General features: G+C 55.3%; 2 protein-coding genes across 7 annotated transcripts; one reads left to right on the top strand and one right to left on the bottom strand.

Moving 5' to 3' along the window:
- The first annotated feature begins 1,597 nt into the window (after positions 1-1,597).
- POLR2J (RNA polymerase II subunit J) lies at positions 1,598-6,029 on the top strand. The gene is made up of 4 exons (XM_081131232.1): positions 1,598-1,732; positions 2,928-3,017; positions 4,648-4,822; positions 5,799-6,029. The coding sequence occupies exons 1-4, from the start codon at positions 1,680-1,682 to the stop codon at positions 5,832-5,834; spliced, it is 354 nt and encodes a 117-aa protein (XP_080987358.1). The 5' UTR covers positions 1,598-1,679; the 3' UTR covers positions 5,835-6,029.
- Positions 6,030-6,117: 88 nt separating this feature from the next.
- Positions 6,118-13,102, bottom strand: LRWD1 (leucine rich repeats and WD repeat domain containing 1). Of its 6 annotated transcripts, none has more exons than XR_013998370.1 (15): positions 13,009-13,102; positions 12,317-12,551; positions 12,105-12,221; positions 11,526-11,666; positions 11,168-11,272; positions 10,780-10,902; positions 10,585-10,699; positions 10,279-10,388; positions 9,890-10,097; positions 9,309-9,381; positions 9,069-9,209; positions 7,285-7,376; positions 6,945-7,188; positions 6,749-6,861; positions 6,118-6,649 (listed from the first exon to the last, which is right to left on the bottom strand). XR_013998370.1 is itself a non-coding variant. In XM_081131218.1 (15 exons), the coding sequence occupies exons 1-15, from the start codon at positions 13,086-13,088 to the stop codon at positions 6,509-6,511; spliced, it is 1,950 nt and encodes a 649-aa protein (XP_080987344.1). In that variant the 5' UTR covers positions 13,089-13,102; the 3' UTR covers positions 6,118-6,508. The 6 variants fall into 6 exon arrangements, 5 of the variants coding, with proteins under 5 accessions (XP_080987344.1, XP_080987345.1, XP_080987346.1 ...); XM_081131218.1 differs by having other exon boundaries at positions 6,945-7,100; XM_081131219.1 differs by lacking the exon at positions 12,105-12,221 and having other exon boundaries at positions 6,945-7,100.
- Between the last annotated feature and the right edge of the window lie 185 nt (positions 13,103-13,287).

Consider the following 13,287-nt stretch of genomic DNA (forward strand, 5'->3'; position numbering starts at 1 on the left):
CACTCCCCAATATTAGGGATTGGCTAACTTTCTAAAAAGGCCCAGGCATACAAGTTTTGGTCACAATTACTCTCAGAGCACAAAAGTAGCCACAGACAATGAGTAAACAAATGGGCTTAGCTTATTCTAATAAAACTTTACTTACAAAAAGGGGGCAGGCTTGATTTGGTCTGCAAGCCCTCATAGTTTGAGGATCTCTGCCCTAGATAATTAACCCTTGGGCAAGCCTGTTCAACAATGCTTTAGTGTGACACTGATAAAACATGCTCCCGTCACCTATTTCCAAGTTTGGATAATGTTTCTTAACACCCCTTGTCCCAGCAGCCACTTTCACAATTGTGCTAGGCAGGCCTATCTTATCAGAAGATGGGAATGGTCACTTGGCCTCCTCTTGGGGCACACCAGAATCGAGCCTCTGAAGACTCTTTGGGGGTGCTGACAGCTTCTGGCACCCAGGGTCTTATGCTGGTTTGGGAATCAAAGGGTAAATACGACCAGAACTCCCCAAGAGAGGATAGACTTCCACAGTGGCAAGGAGGGTGAGGCCCTTGCTGGGTAAAAATTGTCTCCCCACTCTAGCCCAGTTAAAGGCAGCCAGTCTTGGCACATCCAGGTTCCTGCAATCCTGGCAAAGGTAGCATCCTTGGCCCAAACTTTTCCAGGATGACTCAGAAGAATGGGGATTACAACCTCAGGGCTTTCTGTTCCTCAGCAGTTAGAGGTGCCCACCAGCTTGACCCAGACAGTCAAGGTTGGTGTGGGCCTCCAGCGAATGACACTTTCTCACCCCAGCCCTGGAGGCTCAAGTAGGAAATGGCCCTTCCCAGAAAACGGTAGTGGAAGCTCAGATTTCCTTTGGGACTTGGCTGCTGCCCAGACTTAAAGAAACAGCTGGAAAGCTGTTAGGGCTTCAGTAGCTAATCTGAGACTCCAGACCCTCCCGCTTCAAACAGCTCAGGTAGGACCTTTATGCTAAGCTGTAGTCTGCAGAGTATCAACCAGTCAAGAGGCAGATGCACTTATCCCTCCCAGAGCCTCTCTCACACGTACATACACACCTTCCTCCTGCCCCAGCCCTCACCCAATTGTCACCCTAACAAGACGCGCACTAGGCCACAAGCCCACTTAGCAAATCAGTTACAACACAGCCAGGGGCTTGTAGCAGTCTGCCCAGGCAGCCTAGGCAGGGGGCTTATCCATACACAGCCGTCTGGTTCAAGGGATGGACGCCCGTGAGCCTGAGGCTTCTTCCGCCCCCACCAGCCACACCTACACATACCCCAAGGCTCCAGTCATTCAGGGGCCTCTTGCTGTGTACTCCAAGGGCACATTTGTAAAGACAGATCAGGGGTGTGGGGAGCAGAGGTAGGCGACCTCGGGGTAGCTGCTTATCCTGGACGAGGATATCTCAGTACGCAGAGCACCTCCCAGCTCTCCGAACAAGCGACAAAGCGAAGGGACCTTCCGGACTCACGCATGCGCAGAGTCACCAGCCTCCCTCGGATTCTGGTGCCTGCGCAAGATCCTCCAGCCCGATAGGGGGCAATGGGCCAGGCCTCCCGCGGGCTTGGCGCCGCCGGCGACTCGGAAGCGGCCGCGCATCCGGAAGAGGAGGCGCTGAAGTGCTCTGGAGGCGGCGGCGGGGCTGCCGAGGCTCCGGAGGCGGCTGCGGCGCCAAGATGAACGCCCCTCCTGCCTTCGAGTCGTTTTTGTTGTTCGAAGGCGAGAAGAAGTAAGTGGAGCCGGCCGGGGCAGGCCGAGGGTCGCGGGCCCTCAACTCTGCGGCCAGCTCCTGCAGACTCTGGGGCCTGTCCTGACCTCCGGGCTTGGCGGGATTTGGGAAACAGCTTTTGCTTGAGCGTCCGCTCGCAAAGCGGTTCGCTCACGAGTCTGCCAAACTTGATGGTCCTGCGAGGCCGTGGGAGTCTCCCCTTTGCAGAGGAGGGCACAGGCTCAGAGGTTAAATTACTCCCCGGCACACGGGAAGTGGTGGGTCTGTTTTGGGGCCCAGACTTCCTGGCTCCAAAGTTTTTTTTCTCTGGGCTGTGGCAGCCTTCTCGCTCCTCTCCTGGCCCGCCCGCCACCGTTACCCTCCTTGCTGCAACCGGCGATGGTTCGTAAACTCATATCCGACCTCTGTCCGCCTGTGTAACACCTTCAGTGACTCCTCATTGCTTGTAGGGTGAAAGAAAACGTAGGCCCATTGTCAGACAGCTTGGGCTTGGCCCCTGCAGCCCCCACTTAAGGACTCTGTGTCTTTGGGCAAGTGACTCAATCTGCCTGAGGCCTGCTTTCCTGATCTGGAAAATGGGCTTATTAAACTGTGTTAAATCACAGTAAGTAAACCTAGGGGGAGAGTAAGTAATGCAATTTATGGAAAGTGCTTAGTCCAGGACTCAGCACCTAGAAGATCCTCTTAAACACTGGGTTTTCAAACTTCTCTTAGCCTGGTGTGCAGGGCTCTATGGTCTAGCCCTTGCTAGCTACTTCAGCCTCTCTTGAGAGCAGTTCTTACCTGGGGACCATTTTGCTTCCCAAGGGACTTTTGGCATCTCCTGCAAACATTTTTGGTTGTCATAAAGGGGGTTCTACTGGCACTTAGTGGGTAGAGGCCAGAAATACTGCTATCATCCGAAAATTACAGCTGGCTTCTACCAAAAAGAATTATCTGGCCAAAAATGTCAGTAGTGCCAAGGCTGAGAAACTCCGCTTTAGGAAAAAGGTGCAATCCAGACAGAGTAGGCTAGGGTCCCACAGAATCAGGGCATAACTTGGGTCAGGGTTGTAGATACACTGCTGCTGAGACAGAGAGGTGTTTATAGGATGAAGCAATTGAGAAAGGCTTCCAGGAATAGGTGGGACCTGAGTCTGCCTTAAAGGGAGGAAGGGAGGCCCCGCCCCCATCTCTTGCCTCTGCCTCTTCCTAGGATCACCATTAACAAGGACACCAAGGTACCCAATGCCTGTTTGTTCACCATCAACAAAGAAGATCATACACTAGGAAACATTATTAAATCGTAAGTTCCAAGTCAAAAGCTCTCGGGGGCTATGTCTCCCCCCACCCCAGGGCTATGTTTAATGGGGGCTCTTTGAGGCAAAGTATAAGTTCCAGAAGATATTTTTATTTGTTAATCCTCACCCGAGGATATTTTTCCATTGATTTTAGAGAGGGGGGGAGGAAGAGAAACATTGATATGAGAGAGACATATCGATTGATTGCCTCCTGCACATGCCCTGACCAGGGCCAGGGATCAAATCTGCAACCCAGGCACGTGACCTTGACCAGAAATCAAACCCAAGACACTAACCATGGAGCCACACCGGCCAGGGCCAGAAGATTTTCTTAAGTCTTTCTGAGCTGCATGAAGTCTTTCTGGTTGCTAGCTTTGGCAGTTCACTAATTCCAGTTGCCTTTTCTTCAAAATGACACTGACAGATATCCATCCACATAGCCGCATTTCTGCATTGGCACATTTATCTGACTAAAGTAAGTGAATATGCAGGAAGTCACAGAAAAGTAGGCCTACTTGTGGTTTTATGCTAATGAGCATGGAGTAGTATTCAGGGTTAGCTCCCATCCGCCTTGCCCATTTGTGACAATGAATTCAGTGACACCTGGCATTCTGAGATGTGCCAGAGATTGTAACTGAGTAAAATAAAGGGAAGAGGTAAGAGAGGGGCTAAATGGTTATCCGGTGCCTCTGGTGGGCATCTGATATTGTTTGGTTGGTGTTTGTTCACACCAGAGAAGTCCTGGCCAGGTAGGTGGTTAACAGTGTGATTGATGCTCTGGCCCAGGGACTTACTTCACTGCTGAAAAGTACCATCAGTGCAGCAGGCCTTGCCCAGGTTTGTGTTTGAGACTGGGCTGAAGCCTTCCTGGCCTCCTAGTGTAAGTAGAGGGTGGCGTTGCCTATCTTTTGTTTGGATGACTCCCGCCCTGCACCAAGCCAGTTGGTGCACCCAGGCTCTTTTGGACCCGGCATGAGTCGGGTCCTCACTTATGCAAGGGCCCTCCCTCTAGGTGCTCACACAAGATTGAGCTGCTCTGGAGAAAACCCTGGTGTGCCCAGTAAATGACACTGGCTTCACCTCATAGAACAGGACCCATGGGGTGGACAACAGCTGCCAACCTATGTTATCTAAAGGACTTCCATTTCCCTAACTGCTCAGAGCATGAGACCTTCTCCCCCTGTGCCTTCATTCGCTGTCTCAGATGCTTTTTGAGCTGGGAATGGGGCTTTTGTGTTCTGGTTTACTGAACATTGGCTGGATTTTTACTGCCTAGGGAGGCCGCTTTCAGGGCATTGCAGGGTCCCTGACTTCCCCTAAGGGAAGAGGTTGTTGGTAATCCTATTTATCAGCTAAGGTTCTTGATCCTCATAGATACAAGGCTGTGTGTGTGGGAGGAGTTCTCATATGGTATATCTTCTCCAAAGTATGTGTTTTACTTGTTTTTTGGGTGGGGAAAAAAAAAACCAGAATCAAGAACAGGAACCACCTGGTGTCAGCTGCCAGCTGCATTTACTTATAGGCCTCAAGCCAATGAGAAGACCCCTTGGCTAGAAGGCCTGGTAAGCTACAAGGGGCCAGAGCTCCAAGGGCATTAGGCTCAGCCTCCTCACACTGCTCATTCCTGTATCTCAGACAGCTGTTGAAGGACCCGCAGGTGCTGTTTGCTGGCTACAAAGTTCCTCACCCCTTGGAGCATAAGATCATCATCCGTGTACAGACCACACCAGACTACAGCCCCCAGGAGGCCTTCACCAATGCCATCACAGACCTCATTAGCGAACTCTCCCTGCTGGAAGAACGATTCCGGGTGAGGAGCCAGCTGTGCGGGGGTGGGTTGGTATGGATGCCAACCTGTTTGTCCCAGAGATTTGGGTTCTCATGCCTACACCTAGGATGACCCCTGGGTGGTTCCCTCTCATTTGTTTGGGAGAAAGGGGCAGAGGTGATGACAGGGCAAGGACTTGTACCATAGCCTCCAGGAAGTGTGGATAAGGCTATAGAATTGAGGCCTGGGGCCTGCTGTTTGCAACCATGGGTGGGAACCTCACCTAGTGCGCCAGGGTCTCCTTGTACACTCTGGTCCCTATGGAAGCAAGGGGCCTACTACCCCTTTGTGCTGCTCCTTCAAGTCTGTTCTCTGGCTCCTGACTGCTCTGTGGTTTGTAAGGCCTGGCTGTGTCCAGGGTATTTGTCTGCCTAGAGGGCAGCTCATCCTAGGGTGTGTCACACTTGTTCAGGCAGGGAGCTTCAGTCGAGACAGTTTAGAGTGGGAAAGATCCAGTCTGCCAGATTTCAGTATATTATATACTCACCAGGAAGGACCTCTGCTCCACTTGACTCCCATCCTAGGCAGCAAGATGTGTGCTACAGAGAAGTGATGGGGCAGGTGGGGTAGGCTCAGAGAGTCCTTAAGGTTGCTGGCTGCCAAGTTCCTTGGAGCTGTTTTTGTTTTTTTAAATATATCTTTATTGATTTCAGAGAGAGGAAGGGAGAGAGAGAGAGAGAGATAGAAACATCAGTGATGAGAGAGTCATTGATCGGCTGCAGCCCGCAACCCGGGCATGTGCCCTGACTGGGAATTGAACCCTGATCCGCTGAGCCATGCCCGGCTGGGCCCTGGAGCTGTTCAGGGCCTGGTTTACTGCTTCTCTTCTGTTCATGGCTGCACTCTGGAGCTGTGGAAGCAGTTTCCTGGCAATCTGTGATCAGGGATGCTAGGGCTGACTTTCCAACACCCTCACCTGGCTATTCCAGCTAAGTGCGCTGCCTCTCCTTTCCCTCAGGTGGCCATCAAAGACAAGCAAGAAGGAATTGAATAGTGGGCTGGAAGCAGTCTTGCTTGGCCAGTTCCTACCCTGCACTGGGCCCTTCTCCAGGCACCAAGTGGAAGAGAGCAGCTTCTTTCAGCCATGGGCCTCCTTGGAAATATCCCAGAGAGCCCTTCACCCCTGACACCAATGTGTCCTGTACATAGGTCCTGTTTAATCTTCCTAATAAAGTTTGGCAGGAAAAGACCCAGGTGTGACCTGAAGCAGAGGTGACTTCACAGCAAATGGATTGTCAGGCTCAGTGGAGGTAGATGACCTGCCTCATGGCTACTCTGGGGCCACCTGCAGAGTGAGCTGGCCCAGAAATCCAGATTTCTGTCTGAGAGGTGGCAGAAACAAATGCATTCTGAACCATCTGGGAATCGGGGGGGGGGGGGGGGGGGGAAGAGCGGCTGCAGGGAAGGCAGTCTTGAGCGGAAGGGAACTGCTCAAACCCATGAACTTACATGAGTCTCTACATAGAAGCCCCAGCTGCCAGGTCAGCCTGTCTTACTCAAAGTAGCAACACCAGAGGGACCCACAAACAGCTCTCCCAGGATTCTCTTACATAGTAGTTTAATAAAAATACTCATTCATAGAAAGATCCCCATCATTAGCCCAAAAGTCAAATAAGTTAAATTGTATCCCTGGTACTTTGCAGTAGGGGCAGGAGCTCCTCCTGAAAGCTAGTATCTCTTCCAGATGGCTACAATGTTGGAATCTGTCAAAGCGGTGAGGTAGGTAAAGGTGGGATTGGCCACCACCGTGTTCACCATGGTCTTGGTCACCGTCTGGCTGAGGGCCCGGGGTTGGGGCCACTTAAGGACCTGGTAGGAACAGAGACAGGGGCTTGGCTCCTTCCTAGATAGCAGGCCCCTTGGCTGCACCAGTCCCCAGCAGCAGGGAGAGGAGTGAGCTGTGCATACCTGTGTGGGGGCTTGTGGGGTTGCCGTTAGTGGAGGCTGCTGCGTCAGAATGTGCCTGACATCGTAGATCCACACGCTGCCCTCCTCATCCCCACAGAGCACAATGCCCTCATCTACCAGGACACAGAGATTGGAACTAAGGTGGAGCAGAGCTTCAGGGGGTGGAAGGCAGGATGGGGTATGTGGGTGGGCTCACCAGGACAGGTGCTGAGTGAGAAGTAGGCCAACTCAGTGGATGACCACTGCAGCCGAGCCAAGACCACCACTGCCACTGTGGACTGGCTGCCCCGGCCCACCCACGTCTGGCTCCAGCTCCACAGGCAGATGATGCCCAGGCCATTCCCTTTGGAGGCTGTGAGGAGGAATGGAGAACTGTGCCTGGGGGGCCCTCTCCCGGCATCTCTTGTTCCACAGTGGGGACCCCTCAGAAGTTCTCAGGCCTAGACCGCAACCCAGGGAGAAGCAACCCATGAAGGCCTTACCAGAGCCCTATCTGGGTCCCAGGAGGCAGACTCTCCAGAGCAGGGCTCACTCACCCACGACATCCTCATTCACAAATGCCAGCCCGTCCACTCTCTGGCCAGATGTCTCAGAGCCCTCAGAGAAGATGAACTCCACTTCACATACCCTGTGGGGCCACAGGAGATGCTGGTCAACTATTCCTTGCATATACAGTTTCTCATTATGCAATGAGAACCATACATTGGGCCCTGCCCTGTGTGGAGATCAGAAGATGCAACCAAGAATATCTGTTCTGGGCCCTGGAGGGGTTAAGCTTCATCCTGGAAGTGGGAGCCAGCACCTGAGTATACGGAGTCACAGGTGGTGGGAACTCAGAAGCATGAGGGGCTGGTTCTTCCAGGATGGGGGATGGTGTGACCAGGGAGGGTTCTGGAGAGAGGCAACGCCTCTGGGACTGAGATGAGCAGGAGGGAGGCATTTCCAGCTGAGTGCTGGGGGTCTGGGAAGGGAGAGACTGAGGAAGAGTTTTTGTAACCCTGAGGACAGTGGGGAGTGGCTGCTGAATGTTTCTGAGTGTGTATGTGGTCACACTGCTTGGAAAGGCCACCAGTGGCTGCCTAGACTCCTGGAGGGGACACCTGGAAGTAAGAAAGGCAACCATACACCAACTGTGAGGAACAGACACATCTACAATGTGGGAAAGAAATGCCACAGGACTTGAGGACCAGGGAGATGTGAGTGAGCAGGGAAGGAGAAGAGGCAGGCCTGGGGCTTGACTCCCAGGTGTGGCACAGGGCCACCGCCAATACTTGGCTGAACAACTGCCGCAGGGTGCCAAGGCTTCCACTACTTCCCTCCATGTAGCAGCTACTTCACTCCTACCACCCAACCCTAAAATTCTTTCCAGGCTATTCACTGCACTTAAGGTAAAACTCAGAATCTTACCATGGCCAACAAAGCCAGTGTACCCTGGCCCGAGCAACCTTGCCACCGTATCTTGTACCATTTCCTGTTTTTCCAAGCCAGCTCTCCCTACCACTAGCCCTTTTCACATGCTGTTCCTCCTGTGTACACATTTTCCCTCCTCCTACCCACCTCTCTCACAGGGCTTATGTGGAGAGCACGAGTCTAAGAACTTATCCATCTGCCACTGGTCGCCTCTTCAGAGTCCCCTTGGACTTCCTATTCCCCTCAAAGCACCTGATTCTCTTTCCTTCATTGCTGACATCATACTTTGGGCAGGGCTGGTTGCCAGGCTGGGTAGACACTTGGGTCCATGGAGTTTTACTTGGCCACCTTTGTTTAATGCGTCTCCCCTACTAGGCTTGTGGGCCCCAAGAGGACTGGGACTCTGCTGAGCACTGTCTTGGGCCTTCCAGGTGGCATGGATGAGCCACAAGCTTCAACCTGGCCCATCTCGGACCTCGTCCCTGCCCAGACACCATCCTCCTTATCCTCCACTAGCCCTGGGGTGCAAGTTACTGTCCCAGCTTCACAGATGAGGAAATTATGCTATGACAAGAAGGTCACATTGCTGGTAAGTGGCAGGACATGGGCCATAGTGAAGCCCCACGTTGAAGGTGAAGAGATCACAGTCCAGAGAGGGAGCTGAACCCAAGTCTCATAGCCAACCACTAGGGAAGGAATGCATCACAGGGACCTTTACTTAAGAGATTAGCATAAGGTGGGGACAGGCCAGCTCTGTGAAGAGGACCATGAAAATAGCCTCTCTGGATGCCCAGGGCAGCATGCATGGTTTGGGCACCATCTCTGGCAGATGTGCCCGGGGTCAGACATCTGGACTGGCAGCTGCCCCAGCTCTGAGGCTTGGCTTTCAAGGCATCCCCATCTGCCTCACCTTCTCTTTTGAGGCTGGTCCAGCCGCACATCCCAGCAGCAGCAGCCGCCCTCACAGCCAGCTAGCAGATAGGCATCTGGGCAGGAGGCCACGGGGCAGAGGCGCAGGGGGGTGGAGGTGGTATCAAGTGTGAGCAGCTGGCTGCCAGCAGGGGAGAGGAAGAGCATGAGGCCATGGACCCAGGTGTCTGCCCAGACTGACAGCCAGCCCTCCTCACACCAGCCCTGCCCTAATCATCACCTGGCCTGGAATGTGTAATCTTTGTCAGGAACCCCAATGTCCCAGAGGATGATCCGCTTGTCATAGGAGGCCGCTGAGGAGGGGACGGGAAGGGGAGAGGTGGCTCTGAGGAGGCCCAGCTTCCTCCTGCAGGCTGCATCCAAGGCTGAGACCATGGTTCCAATGCCCGCCCCTCTGAAGCAGGGAGGGCGGGCCAGGGCCTACAAGCCCTATCTTATTCTAACCTAACGTGTGCCACACCAGGCAGCCATCTTTTGTAGGCCTCTGCTCACACATCACCCTCACCGGGCTCACCGCAACCGAAGGGCCAGGAGTATCCCCCGAGGTCATAGACAGAGTGGCCCAGATTGTCAGAAAGCTCCAAGGCCAGAGAACAGGTTGGGGAAAAAGCCAGGATCCGAAGCCCAATCAGTTGTCCACAAAGCCACATTGCTTCTATCATGGCCGGAACCAACCATGGCAGCCTGGGGTGAGACTGTCAGCCACAGGAGTCCCCTACCATTCCAGGGAGGGAGCACTGAGGCATCAGGCTGCAGGACAGGGGTGCTGGGGGAGCCCTGGATGTGGGGAGAGGGTCTTACTGAAGAGGTGGGTCTCATGGGTGGGGCTGAAGCAGAGAGTGGCGATGGCCTTCTTGTGGGCCCGGATAACTCCGCAGCAGAACCCAGCGCGCACGTGCAGCAGCCGGACCTGGCCCCGCAGGCCTGCAGCTGCCAGCACACTCCAGCGCTTCTTGTGGCCTGCCTGTGTGACCACTGTCAGGGCTGTCCAGGCCACTGAGAAGAACTCCTGGGGGTGGGAGTGTGTGGAGCAGTCACCAAGGGGCAGAGGTACATGTGTGCACATGCATGCAGGATCAAATCTGGGAAACTGAGGCCCAGCATCAAAGGAAAAGGTCACCTGGTGAGCAGGTGACACTCCTGCCCCCAGGGCTCTGCCCACTGCCCTACAGGAGGGCCCTGGCACTCACCTCGCCAGGTGCCTTGTACTTGTGCAGTACAATGCCCGTCTGGCAGTCTATCACACACACAGCCTCTCCGCCGCACGTGGCCACAGACTGGGATGCGGCCCCTGTATGCCCTGTTTTGAGGGGTCATCCTAGTAAAAACATTCTGTAAAGTTTCCCCCTGCAGTTCCCTCCTCCTGGCTTTGATGACATTTTTTTAAGCTCTCTGTCTCTCCTGATTCCCCCATGGCCCAGGCAGCCACTCTCCAGGTGGCATTCCCAGGCCCCCCCACCTGTGGCCCTTGCCCTGCTTGCCCACCAAGGATGTACCCTCCTCCCAGGCCGGCTCAAAGGCGCAGGCCCAGAGCTGGGTGTTCAGGTCCTCAGGGCTGTTGTTCTTGCTGTGGCACTGCAGGAAGTACAGGGGCTCCAGCTTCAGGGCAGGCTGTGGGGGCAGAAGGGGGTTATAGCTGCCCCAACCCTTGCTCCCACCCTCATACTCCCTGCCACCTTGCTATAGCTTACCTGGCCACCATCAGAACCCATGGGGCGTCCCTCCACCTGGGCCAATGGGGAAGTGCACACCCGCTTGTTGGGAGAGAGGTTGAGTGGCATATCCTCTGGCCGTTTCCAGGCCACTGGCCTGGCCTGTGTGTGGGAAGGAGTGGCTGAGAGCCTAGTGACCATGGGCTCATCCACCCAGGGCTTCTTTCTTCCCTATCACAGGCTAGACCGCATCCTCCCATGAGTGTAGGAAGTAAGGAGTGGCCCAGGGTCAGAGGGAATTAGCTTGGGCACTGGAGGCTGTCTCCTGGGCTCATTTCTAGGACGCCCGCTTCCCTGCAGCCTCCCTATGTAGGAAGGGCCAACACAGGCCCTCAGAGCCCTGGGAGCCACACAGAACCGCACTTACCCTGAGCCCCTGGACAACTGTGGCTTTTGGGGACTTCTCCAGGATGTCTGCCTCATGCACCTGGGTCCCACCTGAGGCCACCAGCTCCTCAGATATCATCCGCACCTGGGTGGGGCCAGGCCATCAAGAAGCTGGACATAGTCCTGGGGCCCCACAGTCCCTCCTCAGACACCCAGTCAGAGGGGAGCTTGTGCTTCCCGAGTTGGGAAAGGGCCTTTTCAGCCAATGGTGGTGCCTTTCCTGACCCGCCCACTCCCCACAGAACCTTATGGCCAAAGACCTCCAGGGCAGCTAAGGGCATGGGAGCCAGCAAGGAGCTGGGAAAACAGACTCTCAGTACAGTAGGGTGAGGACATACCCGCCACTGGGTGAACTCGCTGAGGGACTCAGGCCCATAGCGGACATCCCTGACGGCAGATCTCACGAAGTCCGCCTGGGCCTTCTCAGCCTCCTCCTCAGGGCTCAGTGAGGCCATGAACTTCTCCCAGTGAGCTGTGACCTGATACAAGAGGGACCAGATCCAGGCCCCAGCCCACCCCTGGCCCCTCCATGGCTCCTCTGCCTCCAGGGCCACAGGTATCTCAACCTCACTGACTCCTAGAAGCCTCCCTAAACCACAGCTTTCTTAGCTGCACGTTGCACAAATCTAAGCAACACATAGCCCCAGAAGAGAGAGTGGTCTGTTCAGGATAAAGTTACTGTGAAAATGTCTTAGCCTCCCCTGCCGGACCCGGCCCTGCACACCGGAAGGGAAGGACACCCCAGGACAAGAGGCCAAGCACCACAACTAGGCTCAGAGCAACATGTCAGGCTAGGAGCTCAGGGATAAGAGCCTCTGTAATCTCCCTGAGTGTCCTCCAAATGTCTAAGCCTGTTGCTCAATCCTCAAGGCTCCTGACTGTTCCCAAGCCCCAGGGACACCTCTCAGGCCCCTTACTCTGCTGGTCAGCTCCCGGTTCAGGTTCTCCACCTGAGAGGAAGTGGCGGAAGCATCTTTGCCATTGACTTTACGCAGCTTGGGCAGGAGAAAGGAGACTTTCAGGCTGTCGCTGACCTGGGGAATGAGGGAAGAATGGCTTGGGGGCTGCTGAGTCAGAGCCCAACAGATTGCTGGGCCCAGGCCTGGGGCCTCTGGATAAACCCACTTACTGTCAGGAAGGGGTTGCCCTCCAGGCTGAGCTCCTCCAGCTGTGGGAACTGGCCTAAGGTAGTGACGTCCCCCAGCTGGTTGTTGGCACAGCGGAGGATGCGCAGGTGGGACAGGCCCAGGTTGGCAGGCAGCACCTCCAGTTGGTTGTTAGAGAGGTCCAGCTCCTGCAGCTGCTTCAGACGGCTCAGGAGCTTGGGGTCCAAGTGCTCTGAGAGCAGCTTCAGTCCTGACAGGCTGGGGTGAGGGACAGACAGGGGCTACTCAGAGGGCAGGCAGGCCTCCAGCCCCACACCTAAGGCAGCCCAGGGTGCCTCGGAAGGCTTTTTCACCTGGCATTTCTTGTGCATGCACAGCCTCTCCCTAACACCCTATTTTTAAAAATCTTGTAACTACTTTAAAACTCGGAGCAGCTGGCCCCCTCCAAGATGCTTTTCCTGAGCCTCTGGAGGGGGCTCCTGTTTCCCCCAGGCCCTCTGTAATTAACAGGTTGCTCAATTCTCTTTCGGCACGACTGTTCTCAGCAGCCGGGGCCCTCTTCAGGGGTGAGGCCACCTGGGGCCCATCTCTTGATGAGAATGGCGTTTGGCCCGAGTGATGAGAGACTCCACCCAACCAACCCGGCGATAACGGGGCCTGGCAAGGGTCCCGGCCCCGCTTCCGAACCCCCCGTCGCCCCCGGCCCGCCTCTTACTCCAGGCTCCGGATTCTCCCCAGCCGGTCGCTCTTGGGTCGCCCCCGCTCCATCAGCAGCCGCGCGGAGAGGGGGCCCATGGCGAGGAGGCGCAGCCCGCGCTGGCTGTATCGGCAGAACCACCGTTTGGTGGAGCCCAGGACTCCCGGAGTCGGTTGCAGGCGCCGGCGGCCGGCGGAGCCCAGGAGGTGGCGCCGCGCTAGTCCCTCGCCGGCAATGACCGGAAGGAAGCGGCCCCGCGGGCCTCGTGCTCCGTAGGAGGACTACAAGTCCCAGCGG

This window comes from Miniopterus schreibersii, assembly GCF_964146895.1.
Source record: "Miniopterus schreibersii genome assembly, chromosome: 3".
Taxonomy (NCBI): domain Eukaryota; kingdom Metazoa; phylum Chordata; class Mammalia; order Chiroptera; family Miniopteridae; genus Miniopterus; species Miniopterus schreibersii.